We start from the raw sequence: 26,448 nt of genomic DNA on the forward strand, positions 1-26,448 counted from the left end.
TCCTGGCCCACAGCCCAATTTCATCCAGACTCATGTGACAGCTTTGCCAGATCCAGCGTGTGGGTGCAACGTATCTGCAGGGCTGAACTACTTCCTCTAGCAAATTGTTACACCAGTTATCAGTTTTCACATTTCTTGCAGGCAGGTGAGCCACGAAGTGGTGTTTCCATCAGTAATAACAAGACTGCTCCTTGGACCATTCCAGCATATCAGAGCTGCCACCTCTCTCATCTCTTCACCTACTACTCCTTCATGCAATGCTTAAAATCTGCATTCTTGCTAAGGCACATCTAACAGACACATGTTAGATTAACACCTTCTGAGAGGAACTAAAACACCAAAGGTATTTAGACATACATGAATGTGGTTATTCTTCATTTCAGTAATGCAGTTGGTTCACTTTCCCTGATATGCAGCTTTCCCATAGATTTTGGGACAATTTTAACAGTTATTTAGCACTTAGTATGTGCTAGGAATTGACAATCTAGTTTAACAGATAAATTAGACCCCCCAAAATGTAACAGAATATAAGTTCTATGATGAAGGTAAACATAGGGTGCTGCTGGAACAGTTACGAGGGGGACTAATCCAGCCTGGGAAGTATAGTAGAGTGACAAGTAGGGTTTCTTGAAGGAGAGAACAGTTAAGCAAAAAAGGAGAGGAAGGGCATTCTCGGGAGAAGGTACAGGATATTACAGATAAGAAGGTGGAATAAGAGTCAGACATGTTCTGGGAAAGGTTTATTTGGGGAAGTGGGAGGTAAAAAGGAGCCAGGTCATAAAGGGAGGGTCTTTACGATATGCTAAGGAACATATATTTTTCTGGAATTCTCTAGGAGAGACATTGAAACATTTTAAGCAGGACAGTAACATAATCATTTTGTTTTAGGGAGGTTACTCTGCTCTAAAGGATGGATTTCAAAAGGAGGACAGGAATATCAGTTAGAAGGTAAATCAGACACTTCCTCTGGGCCACTTCAAACCCTCTCAGACCAACTGCTTTTTCCGGAAGCCACTGCTGGAGTATGGAGTATGTGCTACTTACCTCTCACTTTCTGCACCAGGGATTCCTGAGGCTTTGGGGTGTCAAAATCGCTGCTGGGCATTCATGCCAAGTGCAGCCTGGAATTCCTGGGGACTTGATGACCATGAGACCACCCTATGTCCATGGCACCACCCTTGAAAACTGGAATGGAAGCTGAGAAATCAATTCTCAGCTTCCTCCTTTCACATAACAGGTGGAAAATTTCTACATGACTGAGCAAGAGTGGTTTGTGGTGGTGGCCCGCTTGGTAAAGCAGACTGTGTTGGCTTTCCCTCCTTCTCTGTTTCTTCATTCCTACTCCCCAGGATGAACTACCCAAGTAAACCTTAACACAAGCCTTTTTTTTCAGATTCTGCTTTTGTGGAACCCAGGCTAAGACTAAAGACTACTACTTAAATTCTGGAGAAAGTCATGTGTGCCTGAAATACAGCCTGGCAGTGGGAATGGAGTTGAGGAAATGGACTCATTCATAAGATCTTAAGGATGTGGAATCAGCAGCATGGCTATGAGGAATGAGAAGAGACAAGACTAGGCCTAGGATGATTCCAGGTGTCTGATTCAGGTGGTAGGGTGGCCTTTCACAGAAAGCTGTAGAGAAAAAAGAGAAACAGTACTGGAGGGGTAAAGGAAGAAGAGACTTCAGATGTGAATATACGAAATGGGAGATGGTTTTAAATCATCCAGGGGATGATGTCCTGTGAGCAGTTTCATAAATAGATATAGATATGATATAGATATAGAGATATACATAAAATAGTATAGTATGAGTCGTAAAATACAAAGAAATGAGGAACAAAGATGAACATTTGGGGAACATCTACATATAAGGTCTGGACAATGATTCTCTATATATTCAACGAAATATACTGAGATCTAGTTCAATAAGTAAGAAGAAAAAAAACCCAGATGACACAGAATCCAAAGGAGGAAAAAGTTTTTAAAAGGAGGGGATGGTTTACAAGAACAGAACCAGAGGTCCAACTGATAAGAACTGAAATGTATACATTAGATTTGACACATGGAAAGTCACAGGTGACCTTGGCAAACAAGTTTCAGCAGCAAAGTAGGTGCAAAATCCAAATAGCAGTGGGTTACAGGGTGATTGGAAGAGCAATAAGACAGTCAGAAAAAATAACAACATAAAATTTGCTCCTTCCCCCACCAGAGATATATAGAAAGATGACAGATAGTTGCATAGATGGATGATCTATTCTACCTATGTAATAGATCATCTGTTCATTATTTTAAAATTTAGACAATAGAGAAGAAATAACTTTTAAAAATCACTTTGTTTCATTCATAGATACTAACTACTATTATTTTGGTATGTCTCTTTCTAGACATTTTCCTAATCATATGTAATACTTCTAGCAAAAACGTGATCATATTCTATATACCATTTTATAATCTTTTTTTCATATAATAGGTAATAAACATCTTTCCATGTCCATAAATCTATATCTAAAACATCATTTTTAATGACTGTGTAGTATTCCATTGCATGAATGTATCACAATTTACATAACCAATTCCCAATTAAAGGACATAAAACATTGTTGTACTGACAATCCTGTAATACAGCTATGCATGCCTATTTACTTATGATCAATTTCTGGAAGGAGTCTGACTCTATCAAAAGATACGTTTGGTTTGTTTAAAGATTCTGCTAGAACTATGCACCAAAAGTTTATAGCACAAGTGCTCCATAAAAGCACTGTTTCCACATACCTTTGAAAATAGTGCATCATTAGTTGTTTTTTTTTTTTAACATCTTTATTGGAGTATAATTGCTTTACAGTGTTGTGTTAGTTTCTGCTGTATAACAAAGTGAATCAGCTGTATGCATACGTATATCCCCATATCCCATTCCTCTAGCGTTTCCCTCCCACCCTCCTAATCCCACCCCTCCAGATGGTTGCAAAGCACCGAGCTGATCTCCCTGTGCCATGCAGCTGCTTCCCACTAGCTATCTATTTTACATTTGGTAGTGTATATATGTCAATGCTACTCTGACTTCATTCCAGCTTACACTTCCCCCTCCCTGTGTCCTCAAGTCCATTCTCTATGTCTGTGTCTTTATTCCTGTCCTGCCCCTAGGTTCATCAGAACCATTTTTTTTTTAGATTCCATATATATATATTAGCATACGGTATTTGTTTTTCTCTTTCTGACTTACTTCACTCTGTATGACAGACTCTAGGTCCATCCACCTCACTACAAATAACTCAATTTCATTTCTTTTTATGGCTGAGTAATATTCCATTGTATATATGTGCCACATCTTCTTTATCCATTCATCTGTCTATGGACACTTAGGTTACTTCCATGTCCTGGCTATTGTAAATAGTGCTGCAAAGAACACTGTGGTACATGACTCTTTTTGAATTATGGTTTTCTCAGGGTATATGCCCAGTAGTAGGATTGCTGGGTCATATAGTAGTTCTAATTTTAGCTTTTTAAGGAACCTCCATACTGTTCTCCATAGTGGCTGTACCAATTTACGTTCCCACTAACAATGCAAGAGGGTTCCCTTTTCTCCACACTCTCTCCAGCATTTATTGTTTGTAGATTTTTTGATGATGGCCATTCTGACTGGTGTGAGGTGATACCTCATTGTAGTTATGATTTGCATTTCTCTAATGATTAGTGATGGTGAGAATCTTTTCATGTGTTTGTTGGCAATCTGTATATCTTCTTTGGAAGATATTTAGGTCTTCTATTTAGGTCTTCTGCCCGTTTTTGGATTGGGTTGTTTGCTTTTTTGATATTGAGTTGCATGAGCTGCTTGTATATTTTGGAAATTAATCCTTTGTCAGTTGCTTCATTTGCAAATATCTTCTCCCATTCTGAGGGTTGTCTTTTCGTCTTGTTTGTGGTTTCTGTTGCTGTGAAAAAGGTTTTAAGCTTCATTAGCTCCCATTTGTTTATTTTTGTTTTTATTTTCATTTCTCTAGGAGGTGGGTCAAAAAGGTTCTTGCTGTGATTTATGTCATAGAGTGTTCTGCCTATGTTTTCCTCTAAGAGTTTTATAGTCTCTGGCCTTACATTTGGTCTTTAATCCATTTTGAGTTTATTTTTGTGTATGGTGTTATGGAGTGTTCTAATTTCATTCTTTTCCACGTAGCTGTACAGTTTTCCCAGCACCATTTATTGAAGAGGTTGTCTTTACTCCATTGTATATTTTTGCTTCCTTTATCAAAGATAAGGTGACCATATATGTTTGGGTTTATCTCTGGGCTTTCTATCCTGTTCCATTCATCTATATTTCTGTTTTTGTGCCAGTACCATACTGTCTTGACTACTGTAGCTTTGTAGTATCGTCTGAAGTCAGGAGCCTGATTCCTCCAGCTCTGTTTATCTTTCTCAAGATTGCTTTGGCTGTTCGGGTTCTTTTGCGTTTCCACACAAATTGTGACATTTTTTGTTCTAGTTCTGTGAAAAATGCCATTGGTAGTTTGATAGGGATTGCATTGAATCTGTAGATTGCTTTGGGTAGTATAGTCATTTTCACAATGTTGATTCTTCCAATCCAAGAACATGGTATATCTCTCCATCTGTTTGTATCATCTTTAATTTCTTTCATCAGTGTCTTACAGTTTTCTGCATACAGGTCTTTTGTCTCCTTAGGTAGGTTTATTCCTAGGTATTTTATTCTTTTTGTTGCAATGGTAAATGGGAGTGTTTCCTTAATTTCTCTTTCAGACTTTTCATCATTAGTGTATAGGAATGCAAGAGATTACTGTGCATTAATTTTGTATCCTGCTACTCTACCAAATTCACTGATTAGCTCTAGTAGTTTTCTGGTAGCATCTTTAGGATCCTCTATGTATAGTATCATGTCATTTGCAAACAGTGACAATTTTACTTCTTCTTTTCCGATTTGGATTCCTTTTATGTCTTTTTCTTCTCTGATTGCTGTGGCTAAAACTTCCAAAACTATGTTGAATAATAGCAGTGAGAGTGGGCAGTCTTGTCTTGTTCCTGATCTTAGAGGAAATGGTTTCAGTTTTTCACCATTGAGAATGATGTTGGCTGTGGGTTTGTCATATATGGCCTTTATTATGTTGCAGTAGGTTCCCTCTATGTCTACTTTCTGGAGGGTTTTTATCATGAATGGGTGTTGAATTTTGTCAAAAGCTTTTTCTGCATCTATTATCATATGGTTTTTATCCTTCAATTTGTTAATATGGTGTATCACATTGATTGATTTGCATATATTGAAGGATCCTTGCATTCCTGGGATAAACACCACTTGATCATGGTGTATGATCCTTTTAATGTGCTGTTGGATTCTGTTTGCTAGTACTTTGTTGAGGATTTTCGCATCTATATTCATCAGCGATATTGGCCTGTAGTTTTTTTGTGTGACATCTTTGTCTGGTTTTCTATCAGGGTGATGGTGGCCTCGTAGAATGAGTTTGGGAGTGCTCCTCCCTCTGATATATTTTGGAAGAGTTTGAGAAGGATAGGTGTTAGCTCTTCTCTAAATGTTTGATAGAATTTGCCTGTGAAGCCATCTGGTCCTGGGCTTTTGTTTGTTGGAAGATTTTTAATCACAGTTTCAATTTCAGTGCTTGTGATTGGTCTGTTTATATTTTCTATTTCTTCCTGGTTCAGTCTCAGAAGGTTGTGCTTTTCTAAGAACTTGTCCATTTCTTCCAGGTTGTCCATTTTATTGGCATATAGTTGCTTGTAGTAATCTCTCATGATCCTTTGTATTTCTGCAGTGTCAGTTGTTACTTCTCCTTTTTCATTTCTAATTCTGTTGATTTCAGTCTTCTCCCTTTTTTTCTTGATGAGTCTGGTTAATAGTTTATCAATTTTGTTTATCTTCTCAAAGAACCAGCTTTTAGTTTTATTGATCTTTGCTATTGTTTCATTCCTTTTTCATTTACTTCTGATCTGATCTTTATGATTTCTTTCATTCTGCTCACTTTGGGTATTTTTTGTTCTTCTTTCTCTAATTGCTTTAGGTGTAAGTTAAGGTTGTTTATTTGAGATGCTTCTCGTTTCTTGAGGTAGGATTGTATTGCTATAAAGTTCCCTCTTAGAATTGCTTTTGCTGCATCCCATAGGTTTTGGGTCATCGTGTTTTCATTGTCATTTGTTTCTAGGTATTTTTTTATTTCTTTAGTGATCTCTTGGTTCTTTAGTAGCGTATTGTTTAGCCTCTATGTGTTTGTATTTTTTACAGTTTTTTTCCTGTAATTGATATCTAGTCTTAAGGTGTTGTGGTTGGAAAAGATACTTGATATGATTTCAATTTTCTTAAATTTACCAAGGCTTGATTTGTGACCCAAGGTATGATCTATCCAGGAGAATGTTCCATGAGCACTTGAGAAGAAAGTGTATTCTGTTGTTTTTGGATGGAATGTCCTATAAATATCAATTAAGTCCATCTTTTTTTTTTTTTTTAACTTTAGGGTTTATTTATTTATTTATTTATGGCTGTGTTGGGTCTTCATTTCTGTGTGAGGGCTTTCTCTAGTTGCGGCAAGTGGGGGCCACTCTTCATCGCAGTGCGCGGGCCTCTCACTATCGCGGCCTCTCTTGTTGCGGAGCACAGGCTCCAGACGCGCAGGCTCAGTAAATTGTGGCTCACGGGCTTAGTTGCTCCGCAGCATGTGGGATCTTCCCAGACCAGGGCTCGAACCCGTGTCCCCTGCATTGGCAGGCAGACTCTCAACCACTGCGCCACCAGGGAAGCCCCGTCCATCTTGTTTAATGTGTCATTTAACGCTTGTTTTTCGTGCTTCCCTAGTGGCGCAGTGGTTGAGAATCCACCTGCCAATGCAGGGTCACATGTTTGAGCCCTGGTCTGGGAAGATCCCACATGCCGTGGAGCAACTAAGCCCGTGCACCACAACTACTGAGCCTGCGCTCTAGAGCCCACGAGCCACAACTACTGAGCCCACGTGCCACAACTACTGAAGCCCATACACCTAGAGCCCATGCTCTGCAACAAGAGAAGCCACTGCAGTGAGAAGCCTGCACAATGCAACAAAGAGTAGCTCCCACTTGTCGCAACTAGAGAAAGCCCGTGCACAGCAACGAAGACCCAATGCAGCCAAAAATAAATAAATAAAATAAAGAAAAAAAGAAAAAAAAATTAAAAGAACAAAAATCTTGTGTTTCCTTATTTATTTTCATTTTGGATGATTTGTCCATTGGTGAATGTGGGGTGTTAAAGTCCTGTACTATTATTGTGTTACTGTCAATTTCCCCTTTTATGGCTGTTAGCATTTGCCTTATGTATTGAGGTGCTCCTATGTCAGTGCATAAATATTTACAACTGTTGTATCTTCTTCTTGGATTGATCCCTTGGATCATTATGTAGTGTCCTTCTTTGTCTCTTGTAGCAGTCTTTATTTTAAAATCTATTTTGTCTGCTATAAGAATTGCTACTCCAGCTTTCTTTTTTTTTTAATAAGCTTATTTTACTTATTTTTGGTTGCATTGGGTCTACGTTGCTGTGTGCAGGCTTTCTCTAGTTGCGGCGAGCGGGGGCTACTCTTTGTTGTGGTGTGTGGGCTTCTCATTGCGGTGGCTTCTCTTGTTGCGGAGCATGGGCTCTAGGCGCACCGGCTTCAGCTGTTGTGGCTCGCAGGCTCTAGAATGCAGGCTCAGTAGTTGTGGTGCACGGGCTTAGTTGCTTCGCGCATTTGGGATCTTCCCAGTCCAGGGCTTGAACCCGTGTCCCCTGCATTGGCAGGCGAATTCTTAACCACTGTGCCACCAGGGAAGCCCCTCCAGCTTTCTTTTGATTTCCATTTGCATGGAATATCTTTTTCCATCCCCTCACTTTCAGTCTGTATGTGTCCCTAGGTCTGGAGTGGGTCTCTTGTAGACAGCATATGTACGGGTCTTCTTTTTGTATCCATTCAGCCAGTCTTTGTCTTTTGGTTGGAGCATTTAATCCGTTTACATTTAAGGTAATTATTGATATGTATGTTCCTATTACCATTTTCTTAATTGTTTTGGTTTTATTTTTGTAGGTCTTTTCCTTCTCTTGTCTTTCCTGCCTAGAGAAGTTCCTTTAGCATTTGTTGTAAAGCTGCTTTGGTGGTGATGAATTCTCTTAACTTTTGCTTGTCTGTAAAGGTTTTAATTTCTCTGTCGAATCTGAATGAGATCCTTGCTGGGTAGAGTAATCTTGGTTGTAGGTTTTTCACTTTCATCACTTTAAATATGTCCTGCCACTCCCTTCTGGCTTGCAGAGTTTCTGCTGAACGATCAGCTGTTAACCTTATGGGGATTCCCTTGTATGCTATTTGTTGCTTTTCCCTTGATGCTTTTAATATTTTTTCTTCGTATTTAATATTTGATAGTTTGATTAATATGTGTCTTGGCATGTTTCTCTTTGGGTTTATCCTGTATGGGACTCTCTGTGCTTCCTGGACTTGATTGACTATTTCCTTTCCCCTGTTAGGGAAGTTTTTGACTATAATCTCTTATTTTCTCAGACCCTTTCTTTTTCTCTTCTTCTTCTGGGACCCCTACAATTCGACTGTTGGTGCGTTTAATGTTGTCCCAGAGGTCTCTGGGACTATCCTCAATTCTTTTCATTCTTTTTCTTTATTCTGCTCCCTGGCAGTTATTTCCACCATTTTATCTTCCAGCTCACTTATCCATTCTTCTGCCTCAGTTGTTCTGTTATTGATTCCTTCTAGAGTATTTTTAATTTCAGTAATTGTGTTGTTCATTACTGTTTGTTTGCTCTTTAGTTCTTCTAGTCCTTGTTAAATGTTTCTTGTATTTTCTCTATTCTGTTTCTGAGATTTTGGATCATCTTTACTATCATTACTCTGAGTTCTTTTTCAGGTAGGTTGCCTATTGTGTCTTCATTTATTTGGTCTTGTAGATTTTTACCTTGCTCCTTTGTCTGGAACATATTTTTTTTGTCGTTTTATTTATTTATTTTTTGATGGGTGGTGCTGTATTCCAGTCTTACTGGTTGTTTGGCCTGAGACGTCCAGCACTGGAGTTTGCAGGCAGTTGGATAGAGCTGGGTCTTGGTGCTGAGATGAGGACCTCTGGGAGGCCTCACTCTGATTGATATTCCCTGTGGTCTGAGGTTCTCTGTTGGTCCAGCGGTTTGGATTCGGAGCTTGCACCACAGGAGCTCGGGCCCGACCTCCGGCCTGGGAACCAAGATCCCACAAGCTTTGTGGGGCAGTTTAAAAAAAAAAAAGAAAAAAGAAAAGGAAGAAAGAAAGAAAAAAAAGGAGAAGTACAATATCAAAGAATACAAAACAAAATAAAATTAGAAAGATAAAAAATATATTAGGAAGGGAAGAGATATGGGGGCATATGTATAACTGATTCACTTTGTTATAAAGCAGAAACTAACACACCATTGTAAAGCAATTATACTCTAATAAAGATGTTAAAAAAAAGAAAAAAGAATAAAAAGAAAAAATAATATATTAGGAAAAATAAAAGTATAATAGAAACAACTGCAACAAGGTAAATTAAAACCACAACAGAAAAAAGAAAAGAAAAAGAGAAAGGTGGGGGGGGAACAAGCCAAAAGGAGGGATCACTAACAAAGTATAAAGAATAAAATTAGAAATATAAAAGATTTATTAGGAAAAATAAAAATATAAAAGAATCAACAACAATGAATCAACAAGGTAAAACAGAACCCCATCTAAAAGAGGAAAAAAAAAAAGCCTTGGCTATGGGGGTGGAGTTTAGGTGGGGGGGGTGGAACTTACGCAGCAGCGGGGTTTAGAGTGGGGTGGGACCTAGGTGGGGGGAGTGGTGACTTTCAAGCATGGGGTGGGGCCTCTGCTTATGACCTGCGTGGAAGGGAGAGGCAGCACGTGGAAAGGAGGGCCTCTGGAGTGTGGGGTTCTGGAGTTTGGAGGTAGGGCCCTGAGTGAGGGCGTGTGGGTGGGGTTTAGGCCCAGAGTGTTGGAGGGGGTCTCCGAGGGTAGAGGTGGGGCCCTGGGTGAGGGTGTAGGGGTGGGGCTTGGGTTCTGCACAGCAGGAGGGAGGCTCCGAGGGCAGAGGATTAGGCCCGGGAGCCCAACAGGCTCCCCGGTGCCTAAGTGGACAGGGAAGGCACTGGCCCTGTTCTCTTCCATTCCCTCGTGCCCCTCCCCATCTCCCCCAGGGTCTCCCCGTCGCCGCTGGACCCCTAACCGTGGGTGGGTCCCGCTGGGTGTAGGAACTCCTCCCCTCCCCCAGCCACCCCTCAGGGGTGCTGGTCCCAGAGGTCCGGCCTTTACTTTTGCTCCCCCTTCCCTCCCTCCCACTCCCTCAGGACCCACGCGGCTGGAGGGGGCCTAGGTGAGCAGAGGATCAGGCCCAGAATCTCAGCAGGTTCCTGGGGGCCCAAGTGGGCAGGGGAAACCTGGCCATGCTCCCTTTGGATCCTCTGCCCTCCCAGTGGTTCCCCAATTTCCCCCTTCAGGCGTGGGATCCCTTCCCCTCCCCCAGCCACCCCTCAGGGGCACCAGTCCTGTCTCACCTCCACTTCTCCTCCCCACTCACTCCCCTCACACCCCACATCCTACCCGTTCGCTGGGGGTTCCTCCCATCCCCTTAGGTGTCCGTGGTCCCCCACCGGTGCCCGGTAGGTGCCCTAGTTGTGAGGAGACGCGAATTCCACGTCCTCCTAGTATGCCATCTTGACTCCATTCCCCTCATTAGTTTTAATACAGACCTACCTTGTTATATTACATTTGGCTTTATTGCGCTTCGCAGACACTGCAGTTTTTACAAATTGAATGGTTGTGACAACCTTGCGTCCAGCAAGTCTATTGTCACCATTTTTCCAACAGCATTTGCTCAGTTTGTGTCTCTGTGTCACATTTTGGTAATTCTTGCAACATTTCAAACATTCTCATTATTATTATTATATTTGTTATGGTGATCTGTGATCGGTGATCTTCGATGTTACTACTGTAATTGTTTTGGCGGCACCACAGTCCATGTTCATAGTGAACTTAGTCTATAAATGTTGTATGAGTTCAGACTGCTGCACTGAACAGCTGTTCCCCCACCTCTCTCCCTGTCCTCAGGCCATTATTCTCTGAAACACAAGAACATTGACATTAGGCCAGTTAATAACCCTACAATGGCCTGTAAGTATTCAAGTGAAAGGAAGAGTTGCATGTCTCTCACTTAAATCAAAAGCTAGACATGATTAAGGTAAGTGAGGAAGGCATGTCAAAAACTGAGATAGGCCAAAAGCTAGGCCTCTTGAGCCAAACAGTAAAGTTGTGAATGCAAAGGAAAAGTTCTTGACAGAAATTAAAAGTGCTACTCCAGTGAAAAATGGTAAGAAAGTGAAACAGCCTCACTGCTCATATGGAGAAAGCTTTAATGGTCTGGATATTACATCAAACCAGCTGCAACATTACCCTAAGCCAAAGCCTAATCCAGAGCTGTGCCCTAACTCTCTTCAATTCTGTGACGGCTGAGAGAAGTAAGGAAGCTGCAGAAGAACAGTCTGAAACTAGCAGAGGTTGGTTAATGAGGTTTAAGGAAAGAAGTCATCTCCACAACATAGAAGTGCAAGGTGAAGCAGCAAGTCCTGATGTAGAAGCTGCAGCAAGTTGTTCAGAAGATCTAGATAATTAATGAAGGTGGCTCCACTAAACAACAGATTTTCAATGTAGATAAAACAGCCTTATATTGGAAGATGCCATCTAGAACTTTCATAGCTAGAGAGAAGTCAATGCCTGGCTTCCAAGCATCAAAGGACAGGCTGACTCTCTTGTTAGGGGCTAATACACCTGATGACTTTAAGTTAAAGGCAGTGCTCATTTACCATTCCAAGAATCCTAGGGCCCTGAAGAATTATGCTGAATCAACTCTGCCTGTGCTCTATAAATGGAACAACAAAGCCTTGATGACAGCATATCTGTTTACAACATTGTTTACTGAGACCTGCTCCTCAGAAAAAAAAGATTTCTTTCAAAATATGACTGCTGGGGCTTCCCTGGTGGTGCAGTGGTTGAGAGTCTGCCTGCCAATGCAGGGGACATGGGTTCGAGCCCTGGTCTGGGAAGATCCCACATGCCGCGGAGCGGCTGGGCCCGTGAGCCATAATTACTGAGCCTGTGCGTCTGGAGCCCGTGGTCCGCAACAAGAGAGGCCGCGATAGTGAGAGGCCCGCGCACCGCGATGAAGAGTGGCCCCCGCTTGCCGCAACTAGGACTAGAGAAAGCCCTCGCACAGAAACGAAGACCCAACACAGCCAAAAATAAATAAATAAATAAAATTAAAAAAAAAAAATATGACTGCTCATTGACGATGCACCTCGTCACCCAAGAGCTCTGATGGAGATGTACAATGAGATGAATGATGTTTTCATGCCTGCTAACACAACATCCATTCTGCAGCCCATGGATCAAGGAGTAATTTTGACTTTCAAGTCTTATTATTTAAGAAATACATTTTGTAAGGCTATAGTTGCCATAGGTAGTGATTCCTCTGATGGATCTGGGCAAAGTCAGTTGAAAACCTCTGGAAAGGATTCACCATTCTAGATGCCATTAAGAACATTCATGAGTCATGGGAAGAGGACAAAATAGCAAAGTTAACAGGAGTTTGGAAAAAGCTGACTCCAACCCTCATGGATGACTTTAAGGGGTTTAAGACTTCAGTGGAGGAAATAACTGCAGATGTAGTAGAAAAAGCAAGAGAAGTAGAATTAGAAGGGGAACCATAAGATGTGACTGAATTGCTGCAATCTCATGATAAAATTTTAACAGATGAAGAGTTGCTTCTCATGGATGAGCAAAGAGAAGTGTTTTTTTGTGAGGGAATCTACTGGTAAAGATGCTGTGAAGACTGTTGAAATGACAACAGAGGATTTACACAAACTTAGTTGATAAAGCAGCACAGGGTTTGAGAGCATTGACTCCAATTTTGAAACTTCTGAAGTAAAATGTCATCAAACAACATTGCATGCTGCAGAGAAATCGTTCCTTAAAGAAAGAGTCCATTGAAGGGGCAAACTTCATTGTTGTCTTATTTTAAGAAATTGCCAGCTAACCCAGCCCTCAGCAAAGAACACCCTGTATCAGTCAGCAGCCATCAACTCGAGGCAAGACTCTCCTCCAGCACAAAGATTCGTTGAAGTCTCAGATGATGATTAGCACTTTTTAGCAATAAAGTATTATTTAACTAACGTATATACATTGTCTTTTTGTTTTAGACATAATGCTATTGCACACTTAACAGACTACAGTATAGTGTAAGCCAACTTTTACACGCACTGGGAAACCAAAAAATTTATGGGACTTGCCTTATTTCAATACTCAGTTTACTGCAGTGGTCTGGAACCGAACTTGCAATATCTCCAAGGTGGACCTGTATATGTAATTTTTCACCATATACAAACAACTTATCTTTATGAAGTAAAACATGTCTATCTTGACGTTTTTGTCTTGTTTCTTTCCCCACACACAGAGGTTATGACAATATTTTCCTATATTTTATTGCTTTTATATTTTAAAACGGAACTTATTTTCAAAATGATATAAGCTGTAAATATAACTTTGTTTTCTTCCAAACGGATAGCCCATTATGCCAGTATATTCATAAATAAACCATCCTTTACATCCAAACTGAAATGACACTCTTATCATTTATTAGTTTCTCATATGTATTCTGATCTTTTTTTTTTCTGGATCTTCTATATTATTTATCTAATCTAGTTGTCTATACCATTCCAGTACTAAGTGGGTTTAATTATAGAAACTTTGGGAGGCAAGTCCTCCCTAACTTGCAAAAGAATTTTGGCTTGTCTCAGATGTCTACTCTCCCCTACAGACATTAGTATTAGAATCATTTTGTACTATTCCAAAAAAAAAAAAAAAAAAGCAAACAAAAATAAAAACCTACTTAAAAAAAACAAGTGGGACCACATCAAATTCAAAGGCTTCTGCACAGCAAAAGAAACTAACAACAAAATGAAAAGGCAACCTACTGAATGAGAGAAAATATTTGCAATCATATAGATGATAAGGGGCTAATATCCAAATATATAAAGAACTCATTCAACTCAAGAGCCAAAAAAAAAAATCCAATTTAAAAATGGGCAGAAGATCTGAATAGACATTTTTAGACATACAGATGTCCAACAGGCACATGAAAAGGTGCTTGATATCACTAATCATCAAGGAATTGCAAATCTAAACCACAATGAAATACCACCTCATACCTGTTAGTATGGCTATTATCAGAAAGATAAAAGAAGACCTGGTGAGGTTGTAGAAAAGGGAATGCTTGTACACTGTTGCTGGAAATGTAAATTGGGGCTGCTGTTGTGGAAAACAGCATGAAGGTCCCTCAAAACATTAAACATAGAACTACATATGATCCATTCTGGGTATTTACCCAAAGACAGAAAACACTAACTTGAAAAGATATATGACCCCCATGTTCATTGCAGCATTATTTACAAAAGCCAAGACATGGAAACAAGTGTCCAGTGATTGGATGAATGGATTAAAAAATGTGACACAAACACACACACACAAAATGGAGTATTATTCAGCCATTTTATTAAAAAAAGGAAATCTTGCCATTTCTGACAACATGGAGGGAACTACTTAAGGGCATTATGCTAACTTAAGTAAGTCACACAAAGACAAATACTTTATGGTCTCACTTATATGTGGAATCTTAAAAAAAACACAAAAACCACAACACACAAACACCCCCAAAACACGAGTTCATGGACACAGAGAACAGATTGGTGGTTGCCAGAGGTGGGGAGTGTGGGGTGGAGGGTGGGCGAAATGGGTCAAAAGGTACAAACTTCCAGTATTAAATAAGTCATGGGGATGTAATGTACAGCTTGGTGACTGTAATTAGTAATACTGTATTGTATTATTTGAAAGTTGCTAAGAGACTAGATCTTAAAAGTTCTTATCACAAGAAAACAAATGGGTAACAATGTGTGGTGATGAATGTTAACTAGACATATGGTAGTGATCATCTTGCAGTATATACAAATATTGGATCATATTTATAACTGAAACTAATATAATGTTATATGCCAATTATATCTCAATAAAAAATTTATAAATAAACAAGATTCTAAACGGAAATGCAGTGAATTTAGATATTAATTTTGACTTATTTTAAATATTAGGTATTCCCATCTAGGAAAAAGAAGTCTCTATGATCATTCAAGATTGCTTTATGCCCTTTATTTAATAAGGGTCTGTATTTACACAGGGTCTGTTCCTTTCTTATTAAATTTATTCCAAGGGATTTTATAAAGTCTGTCACTATTGTAAGGAGAATTTATCTGTTGCTTCAAATGCTAACTGGATATTGCCAACTTGAAGAAAAGCTTTTGATTTCTGTATTACCTATCATGTAACCAGCCAAATATTAATTCTAAGATTTTTAGGGAAGTCTTTGGAGTATACAGCCACATCATTAATAATTTCCCTATTCTTTTTTTTTGATGTATACCAATTACTTAATTTTTTTGTATTTTGAATTAGCTAAAGCTTTAAAAACCAAATAAACAGTTGTGGGGAGGGTAAATCTATCTTTTCTAATTTAATGCAATGGTATGTGTATTTCATGTAACATGATATTTGCTGTCAGTTCTTACAAAGTATTACATTTAGATGATTTCCCTCTATTGCTATTTTATTTTGAGGATTTTTTTTCCTCTTTAAAAACTTTTATTGTGAAATATATAATACAACTTAAAATTTAAAATATTATGAGAATAACAAAATAAACGCCCATGTATACACCATGCCGTATTAAGTTACCAGTACCTTAGAGTCTCCCTTTGTGCTCCTCTCTGACCACATCTCTCTCTCTAAACCCACCCTTCCAAGAGGTAACTGTTATCCAGAATTTTGTGCTAGTTATTATACCCTTGCTTTTCCTTAAAATGTTACCAGCTATCTGTCCCTAAATAACTGTCCTTGTTTTTGAACTTTATATTGTTTTTGAATTTTAGATAGACAGAATAATGCTTTATCTATTTTTCTGACTTGCTTTTTCACTCAGTATGTTCCTGAAATTAATGTTTTTGGACATAGATAAAATGCATTCATGTCATCACTGTATGTCATTAAATTGTATGACTATCCTATAATTTACATATCCATTCTACTGTTGACATTGGGTTGTTTCCAATTTGGGAATACTACTATAAGCAATGCTGCTGTAGGCATTCTCACACCTGTACACCAGCAGACACACGTATGCAACAGCTTCCCTAAGTAAGAATGGATATAGGTTTGGTCATGTACAACTTTACTACGTAATGACAAACTGACTTCTGTGCAATAAATCAATTCATCAATACGTCAATTTACCTATCCTTGCACCAAATACCATTTCGTTTATAAGTCTCGGTATCTTGTAAATCAAATGCTCTCACCTTGTGCCTCCTCACGAGTATCTTAACTTTATTGGTTATTTGCTCTACCAAGTCTATTTTAGAATTAGCCAGTTTAATAAATTAAAAATTCTTATTGAGGATGGACAATCAATTTGGGGAATTTCTATCTAAGAATATACTCTGTACTGTTAGATTAATGACTTCTAATAAAGTTTTAATTTTCTGCATAAAACTCTTCCAAATCTTCTGTTGGAATTAATTCTAGTATCTTATATTTTTTGTTGCCATTGTAACTGTTACCTTTTTTTTCTTTTACTATAGCTTTTGATTTTTGCTGGTACATAGAAATAAAATTGATTTTTACTTGTTTCCAGAACCTTACTAAAATCTTATTAATTCTACCAATTTATCTGCATATTCTTTGTGGAGGTGGGGAGGGAAGATGGGCCTATGCAGACAATAACTCCCCTGTGAATAAGAATATATTTTTTCCTCTTGAATTCTTTTTATTATTTTTAAAATATTTATTTATTTATTTGGTTGCACCAGGTCTTAGTTGCCCCATGTGGGCTCCTTTTGTTGCAGCAGACGGGTTCCTTAGTTGCGGCTCCAGGGCTACTTAGTTGTGGCATGCGAACTCTTAGTTGCGGCATGCATGTGGGATCTAGTTCCCTGACTAGGGATTGAACCTGGGCCCCATGCATTGGGAGAGTGGAGTCTTATCCACTGCGCCACCAGAGAAGTCCCTCCTCTTGAATTCTTAGACCTTTTCTTTCTTTTTTTTTTTATTGTCAGTGCACTGGCTAGGACCTCCAATATAATGACATCCTTGTATTCTGATCTTGAAGGAAATGCTTTTAAAGATTCATCATTAAGTAAGATGTGTGCTGTAGTTTTTCTTGGTGAAAGTCCTTTACTACCTTAAGGAAGTGCTTTTTTATGCATTAAATTTTTCAGATGTTTTTTATTTATTACTGAGATGATCCTATGATTTTCCCCTTTATCTGTTAATGTGGTGAATTACATTTTGTATTTAAAAACTGATTTTGCACTGTTAAAGCAACCTTGCATTCCAGAGATAAACTCAACTTAGTAATGATGCATAATCTTTTTTATGCAATGCTGAATTCACATTGCTAAGCGTATTAGCAATTTTAGAATTTTTCCATTGATAGTCTTAAATGAGACTAGACTATAATTTTCCTTTCCTTTTCTCTTTGTTCTGATATCAAGGTTATGTTAAAAACTCATCAGAAAATGGAAAATGTTGGGATTTCCCTGGTGGTCCAAGTGGTTAAGAATCCACCTTACAATGCTGGGGACGTGGGTTCGATCCCTTGTCAGGGAACTAAGATCCCACATGCCACACGGCAACTAAGCCCACACTACAACTACTAAGCCCACGTGCCACAACTAGAGAGCCCGTGTGCTGCAAATACTGAGCCCGCGCACTCTGGAGCCCGCTCGCTCATCACAACTAGAGAGAAGCCCATGCGCTGCAACGAAGAGCCTGTGTGCCATAACGAAAAATCCTGCATGCCGCAACTAAGACCCGATGCAGCCAAAAACAAATAGGTAAATAAATATTTAAAAATAAATAAATAAATGGAAAATGTTCTCTCTTCAATCTGTTTCTTGAATTTGGGGTGTACTTACCCTGAAACTATCTAGGCCAAGCATTTTCTTTGTAAGAATTTTAACTTTGGAATCTATTCTTTAATAATTATAGAACCAACCAGGATTTTTTTTTCTTACTGAGTCATTTTTTTGTATTTTCTTCAGAATTTATCAATTTCAACTAAGTCTGCAATTTGACTGGCATAAAGTTGTTCATAATATAATATGCATATGTCAGTGTATTATATCACATCTAACGTTTTATATTTGCTCTCTCAACCTTGAAAGATGTTTGTCAACATTATTGGTCTTCTTAAAAAGCTAAATAAAACAATAAATTACTATGAAGTGAACAAGTGTATAACATAAAGGTTAAGAAATAGAATGCTGCCAGAGTACATAAGTTCCCATGTGCCCCTTCCTCATTTTCCCACATGGAGGTTATACTATGTGGGCTTTTAGAGTAAGTTTTCTTGTTCGTCTTTAAACTTTTACCAGATAACTCTACAACCTTACACAATAAAGTATCACTTTGTCAATTTTTAAACTTTATATAAATAGAATTTAAAAAAGTTATTTTTATATCTGTTTTCTTTCACTCAATACTCTCAAGATTTATCCAGGTCATTGCATGTTCAGGAGTTCATTTAATGCATGACTATAATACAGTATATTCATCCATTATAATGTTGATATAAATTTCTGATTTTTCATTTTCAGGCTATTATGTATAATGTAGCTATGAACATTCTTTTGTACATGGATTCTGGTATTCACGTGCCTATTTTTCCTGAAATAAATATCTGGGATTGCAACTGTTTGGTTTTAAGGTATGCATATCTTAAACCTTACTGCTTAATGCCCAAGCGTTTTATAAAATGATTATACAATTTACACTCCTACAAGCAGTGGAAGAGACTTCTCTGCTTCCCATTTGTGCTAAGCAAATATGGTGCATGTGCAATGGTATCTTACTTGCATTTTCTGCATTATGAATGAGGAACATTTCTTAATAAGCTTATTAGCCATTTGGGTTTCTCACTTGTAAAATGCCTTTTTTTCTATAGAGATGGCTGATTTTTCAGATTTTTAAGTTATTTACATATTCTGGATATAAGTCGTTTGTCAGTTGCATAAATTGCAAACATCTACTCTGTGACTTTCACTCTCTTAATGATGTCTTTTCATGACTAGAAGTTCTTAATTTTAATGTAGATTTATCAATCTTTCCCACTATAATTAGCTTAAACAAAATAACATGTTTAAGTAATCTTTTCCAACCCAACAGATTAAAGATACTCTCCTATATTACCTAGTAAAATCTTTATAGTTTTACCTTTCATATTTAGGTCTACAATCCCCTTAAAATTCATTTTTGTATAGTATGTGAAGAAATTAATTTCCTTCTCTTCTTTTTTTAATAAAGATACCCATTTTTCTCTGCACCATTTATTGAACAGACTGCCTTTTCCCCAACGTTTTAAAGTGCTACTTTTGTCTGTTTATGTATTTTCAATTATAATTCATTGATCTATTTATGTTCAGTACACCAAAACTTCCAACACCTCAATGTCTTGATTGCTACGACTTTGTAATAAACCTTGTTTCTAATAAAGCTTTGTATTTTGACTGGCTTTGTTTGAATCTATAATTCAATTTGGGGGAAACATTTTTCAAAAGTAAAGTAACCAATCCATGACTATGGCATAATATCTCTATTAAGGTCTTTAATTAACGTAAATAAAGTCCCATGGTCTTCTCTGTAAGATCTTGTACATCTTTTATTAGATTTATTCTTAAGTACTTCAGTGGTTTTTATGCTATTGTAACAGGTATCTTTTAAGAAAAAGCATTTTCAACCTGTTTGTGGCTGGTGTTAATATAATTGATATTTGTATACTGATTTTGTATCAGAATTTAACTTAGTAACTTATCTGTAGATTCTTTAGGATTTCCTATCTACACAATCATATCATCTGCGAATAACAGCAGTATTGGTTTTTCCTTTCTAATTTTTATACCATTTCTTTTTCTTACAATACTGCACTGGGAGGGACTATATTAAAATGTTGATTAAAGGTGAAGTAGGCACCCCTCTCCTTTCTGATCACAAAGAATATGTTGCCGGGCTTCCCTGGTGGCGCAGTGGTTGAGAATCTGCCTGCCAATGCAGGGGACACGGGTTCGAGCCCTGGTCTGGGAAGATCCCACATGCCACAGAGCAACTAGACCCGTGAGCCACAGCTACTGAGCCTGCGCGTCTGGAGCCTGTGCTCCGCAACAAGAGAGGCCGCGATAGTGAGGCCCGTGCACCGCGATGAAGAGTGGCCCCCGCTTTCCGCAACTAGAGAAAGCCCTCGCACAGAAACGAAGACCCAACACAGCCAAAAATAATAAGTAAATAAATAAAAATTAAAAAAAAAAAAATATGTTGCCAAGGTTTCATCATTAAGTATGATGTTTGTTATAGATTTTTTGGTAGATAATCTTTTATCAGTTTAAGGATGTTCCATTCTACTCCTAATCTGCAAAAAGTTTGATCACAAGAGACAAATTTATCGGATGTTTTCCCTGCAACTACAGAGGTAATATAATTTTTCTCCCTTAACCTATTAGGAAAATATACTGATAAATTATCTAAAATTAGAATAACCTTGTGTGCCTGGCATAAACCCAACTTGGTTATGATATACTATTCTTCTTATATATTACAATATTTCATTTGTTAACATTTTGAAATATTGCATGTATTTTCACAAATAGGATTAACATTTCTTAAAATGTCCAAAGTTATCCAGAACTCATAAAATGAGATGGGAAGTTTCCTTCCTCTATTCTCTTTAAGTATTTGTGTAAGGTTGGTATTAATTCTTCATTAAATATTGAATAGCATTATCCAGTGAAGCCATTTGGCCCTGGTGATTTTTTTCTAGGAATAATTTTAAATGTGGATTCCATTTCTATAGTGTTTATAGGAACATTTATATGTGTTCTATTTCTTCCTATATCAGTATTAATAAGTTACATTTTTCTAGAAATATGTCTATGAGAATTGTGGTATTCTGTTGCAGTAATGAGTTCCAATTTGCTCACATCTTCCTGCATCCACACTCCTGGGTAATAGTACCTTCCCACATTGACTTTAAAGCTCCCTTTAAAGTTAAAATTAACTACCTGCTACACTTTGCCAGTGAACATCCAATACATTTCCAACTTCATGCCTTTTCTCACATCACTTCCTCTCCCTGGAAAACCCACATCTTTGGAGGCAACCATAGCTCCCTCCATCCCAATACAATGATAAAAGTTGTATATTTTCTGACAGAAAAAATGCATACATGCACATAAACATAAACTCTTATATAAACTATCATAGGATTCACTACCTCCATTCTGCAAAGTAGATTCCAGATTAAAGACTCCTAACTTACACATTGCCCAGTATACATAATGCTTACAAATACTAATAGAGGGAGAAATAAGCAATAAATATGCAAGCAAATATACAACAGAGCAAAGGTTGATATAAGCATTCATACTGGCCTATGAAAATTTGTCTAAAAGAACTGTTTAAAACATGAAACATAAAATATACTTGGGTTTTAAGTATTTATTTACAAAGTTCTTCCTAATACAACTGCTTTTAAAATATAGCAATAAAGGATCATTTACTATTTAAAAGTGGTACATATGTGGCATAGAAAAAAATCTATATAGTCAGTTAAACTATTATAACTGATAACTGAAAATTGTTAGGTGACAATTAAACATTTGTAGTACTCCCTAAACAGGTGGGAAATAAAAATGCATTTATTCATAGGAACTTGATTAATTTGTATTACTGACTTAAAAAAAAAAAAAACTACTGTGAAAGATAACATCAGGGTTTGAAAAATATTTTACAAAAGCAAATAAATGTATTTCAGTTTTACACTTAATTATGAGGCCATGATAAAAATCTGACCATACACATATCTATGTATTTTACAGCAGGTTAGCCAACTTTAGAATTATTTCATAAAGAATATAAACAATCTTTACCACAACTTCCCCATGGTTTTATCCTTCAAAATAAAATTCCACACACTATCAAACTAAATCAAGATCTGCTAGTGGCTAAAATCACCATAAGTATATTGTCCCTTAAACAGCTACAAGTATACACCAGTATCATGTTTGTGCAAAATATACATTATTTTCTAATCTTTCTGCCCTTATCTCAATTCGCAAGCGTATTTTGAAACCATCTCCTTTAACTGTTATTCTTGTTAATAGGGGCAAATCTTTTAAAATCCACACGCTGTATCTTTATTTATTAAATAAACTGCAAAAGGAGCAGTTAAATAACTACTTTAAATAGCACATGTGGACCAAGAACCCACTATTCAGAGATCTATGCAGGTTTTTATCTAGTAAGTACTGTGGTATCACTTAATTTCTGAACAAATTGAGATACACAGATATTTATTTCCAAAAATTCATTCATGGACGCTATACAAAGAGATTCACAGCAGTATTTGGCGTCAGCCAATAAAATTTATTTACTGCATCACGTGGCAAAGTTACTAATATCACGAATAACTTAAATTATTGGTCTTCAATTGGATTCAACAAAGAGAAAAATTACATCAAAATCAATATAATTTTTTACATGAATTAACAAAAAATGTAAGAAGTTAACCTTACTCTTTCAAGAAGATAAAATGGCATAGTTTAGTGTTACCTTCTTTCCAGCGTTCACCAAGTGCTAAGGACAAGTACCATTTAAGTCAGTTTCTTACTTGAATATGAGGTTGTTTAAAAGTTTCTACAAATTAAGATTTTTTTAAGCTTCATATCAAATGAGTTGTAGATCTACTTAAAGTATGACTTCTCCTTTCAAAGAAGGAAGGAAGGCTGACAAGGGAAGGAGATGGGATGCCCTGTAAAGACAAAATATTTTGTACTTAAAATTTTTTCTTTTAAAAATTGTAATATACAGTTTAGTATCATACATGTCATTTTTACATTTTACAAATTATCATAACAATTAAGACATCTGAAAAATCTAAACTCTTTAAATAAACAGAAACTTAAAATTAGGGGGAAGGGTGGGGAGAACACATAATTAAAACTATTTTAGCATTCTGAAAACAAGAAACAAATGGATAGACTACTACATATGAACTCAGTTGAAACAGATATATGCTTAGTGTTTCAGGTTTTTTTTAAATTATAAATTAGAAGATCAGTTTTGAGGTTAAAAAGACAAACCCTAGTGGCTTCTTCTTAACTTAATCATAAAGCAGAATTAAGAGGAATAAAATTACTTCATGGGAAATAATTTTCTAAATTAAAAGTCATAAACTCTGAAAGAGTTTTTATATTATGTATGCAACCCATATTTATATGTCTGTATGTGTTTGTGTGTATGTATGATTTTGCTCCATATAAAAATTGAGCAGAACAGCAGTGCTTCTGATAATAGAGATTATTAATATACTAAGCTGTCTAAACTTATTGTTTCAGAGTGTCAAAGTTAAATATCATCAGATTTTTAATAACAAAGAAACACAGACATGAATACCAAACACTCAAGAGGGGGTGTAAATCAAAACAAATTATAAAGGTATTGTTTTATTTTAGCAGATATTAATGGCTAACTGTAACTAAACTTAGAGCCAGCAAGGTAGCTAGCTATAAGTTCTCATCAACTAGGTAGTAAAGAAAATGAAGTGTTTAAAGAGCTAGGTTGGTAAAGTATTACCATTCAAGTGATAGCAAAGCAATGATTTAAGTAGATAGTATAATAGTTTACATTTTCCTCAGGTAAAACCTTTACGATTTGCCATATTAAAAGCATAAATTTTACATAAATGTCATAAATCTAAGATTAAGAATCAGATCTGTAATATAAATCCACTTCACGGGACAATTACTACTATTTTTTAAATAATCATTTTCATAAATAAGAAAATCTCTAATGGGACTGATTTTTTCTGGACTTATGAGTAAATTATCTTGCAAACATATCTTTATGTGCCAATAAGCAAAGAAACTCTATTAAGCCTATGTTGTTGTGAATTCAAAGCAGTTATAAAGTTGTGAATTCAAAAGTCCCCACCCACCTAATAAGGAATTCAGTGGAGAAAAATACTTTCTTTTTTCACAAACGCAAACTTCAAATAGCTAATAAGCTCACATTAAACTTCACGAGGCTTGTTTCCATTACTGGTTGGCATATCTCCTAATTCTTCACAAATGTCAAAGATGACTTGGATAGAACTTTTTTTTGAAATTTGAAAACTCAGTATTTCCTTCTAGCATCTCTGAAAAACTAGCTCGTGAGGCAGAATGACGTATAGATCGAAACCAGGAGTTTTGAGAGCGCCCACCAGTAGAGTTTGAGCGCTGAACATAACCATGCTTAGTAAATCCAATTATAGTGCTTGTGGAAACAGAATGGGTAATCTGTTAGAACAGAAATAGGCAATTGAGAAGAGGACATGAATGTCTTAAAGATATTTTAGGTACTTCTTATTTATGTTGTCTACATAAAATTGACAAAACCATAAATAATATATATTAAATTTCCAAAATTCTTCTATAAAATCCAATTATCTTCATTTGAAAAGCAATAATGTTTATAATAGTTACTATAAATGCAGGAAATAAACAAGGGATAGTACTTTGGCCTTCAGAAAGCTTACAATCCGATTTTAGTAAATGAATGCTAAATTTTGTCAATTTCAATATATTTTTCATTAATCAAATTTCTTTGCAAAAATTTATATCATCAACTAAGTACAACTTCTCTCTCACTGGAAGGTTAATCTTGATTAAAAGTCTGTATAAACGTACTCATATTTAGCTGTAACCTTTGATGTATATTAACTAACGACTTAACTAGCTTTATAAAAAAATAAGTTATTAAGCATTATGGGCCTTTTCTGTATAAATTTTAACAATTAAAGGTAACCATTTATAAAACACCAAAGCACTCCCTTTGTGCACTTTGTGTATATTAACTTATTTAATCCTTACAACTACTACTTTAGATTCACTTTACAGACAGTGAAATTGAAACAGGAAGATCTCTAATAAGCTGACAAAAGTCACACAGCTAGCAAACAGCAGAACTGGGATTTGAACATGTGAGTTCCAGAGTTCACGCTCTTAACCACTACTCAAACTGCCTTTGAGTACATAATCACATTATACATGAGTGTGTGTGTGTGTGTGTGTGTGTGTATTTACTCTCTACAATAACACCATAGGTAAGTACTATTAACCTCTTTTCTCTCATCTGCAAAAATGGGGATAAGAGAGAACAGGAAACTTGCTGAAGGACATACAGCTAAGAAGTGACAGTCACTTGCTTTTCTCAACCTTAGTAGATAAGGTTAATAATTTTTACGAAGGACAGATACATGACTATTTAGTGACAGTAATAAATGTTAGAAATGCCCTTAATATTAATTAAATGACTAAAATTCTGACACTGTTGGGAATTTGGATTGCTCAGGAAACATTTAAAAACATATATTAGAACCCATATCATCCTTTGATATTCACGGCTTCAGAGATTATATATTCATCACAGAAATAATAAAAGAAATAAAACTGAGTCTCTGCTATATTACTGGAGCCAATCTATAAATAGAACCATCGCTATTTACATCAGTAAAGTGATAGGCCAGATTGAAACATGTTTCTTTCTTAGAGATCTACATCTCAATCCCAATAAACTTTCATATCAAACTACACATTAAGTCTCTAGTTCATTAAGTGAGGTTTTCTCCGTTACTTAACCCAGTAAAGAGGTCAGATGCTTAGATATATCCAAAAAATTGATGGAGATATTAATATTTCCATCTTTAAAAAGTTAACAAATCCCACACCAACTTCATAAATTTGGAGTCATTTAGCCCGTTAAATCAAAATCACTTACTGCTAATGATGATGTGCTAGACAGACGACTCATTACATGTTTATCATTGCTAGAAGGACTTCTTCCCTCCACTGAACTTTGGGATGTCATAAGAGCCCTTCGTAGAGCTCTTTTTGGAGTTTTGGAGAAAGAGAATGCTCTTGTAACCTAGAGTTAAATTACAATTAATTAAAAAACCTAGACAAATCTAACTGATTAGAACAATTATATGTAAACAAAGCCAAATTCACACCAAAAGTTTTTCTATAAAAAGTATATAGCAGAATTAGAATCTCTTTGGACAAAGTAGTGAGAAAATGTAGTACACTGTAGATTACTCCATCTTGGTTTCATAGAGCACTAGTCCAGCAGGAGAAAGTGGGAGGGAAAATTTGGCATGAGAGAAGAAAGCTGGGTGTTATCTGATTCTGCTACAATTTAGTTGTGAGATCTTTGATCCAAAGTCACTTAAACCTCAATTTCTTTAATTGAAAAAGTGTAGGAGTTTATTTGAATCATCACTGCTAACGTGTTTATCTAC

At 36.7% G+C, this 26,448-nt stretch overlaps 1 protein-coding gene across 6 annotated transcripts in view; it reads right to left on the reverse strand.

Annotated features, from left to right (window-relative positions):
- Positions 1-21,695: 21,695 nt before the first annotated feature.
- ECT2 (epithelial cell transforming 2) overlaps positions 21,696-26,448 on the reverse strand; it is a 62,754-nt gene continuing 58,001 nt past the window's right edge. For 4 of the 6 annotated variants that reach the window (XM_061193429.1, XM_061193426.1, XM_061193424.1 and 1 more), the window contains 2 exons: positions 25,929-26,075; positions 24,194-24,448 (listed from right to left, as the gene is read on the reverse strand). In XM_061193429.1, the coding sequence (XP_061049412.1) occupies positions 24,242-24,448; positions 25,929-26,075 (354 nt within the window). In that variant the 3' untranslated portion in view covers positions 24,194-24,241. Of the gene's footprint in view, positions 22,921-24,193; positions 24,449-25,928; positions 26,076-26,448 lie in introns of those variants that run through there. The other 2 variants (XM_061193428.1, XM_061193427.1) reach the window with 1 other exon arrangement.

Source organism: Eubalaena glacialis, chromosome 6 (genome assembly GCF_028564815.1).
Source record: "Eubalaena glacialis isolate mEubGla1 chromosome 6, mEubGla1.1.hap2.+ XY, whole genome shotgun sequence".
Lineage (NCBI taxonomy): Eukaryota > Metazoa > Chordata > Mammalia > Artiodactyla > Balaenidae > Eubalaena > Eubalaena glacialis.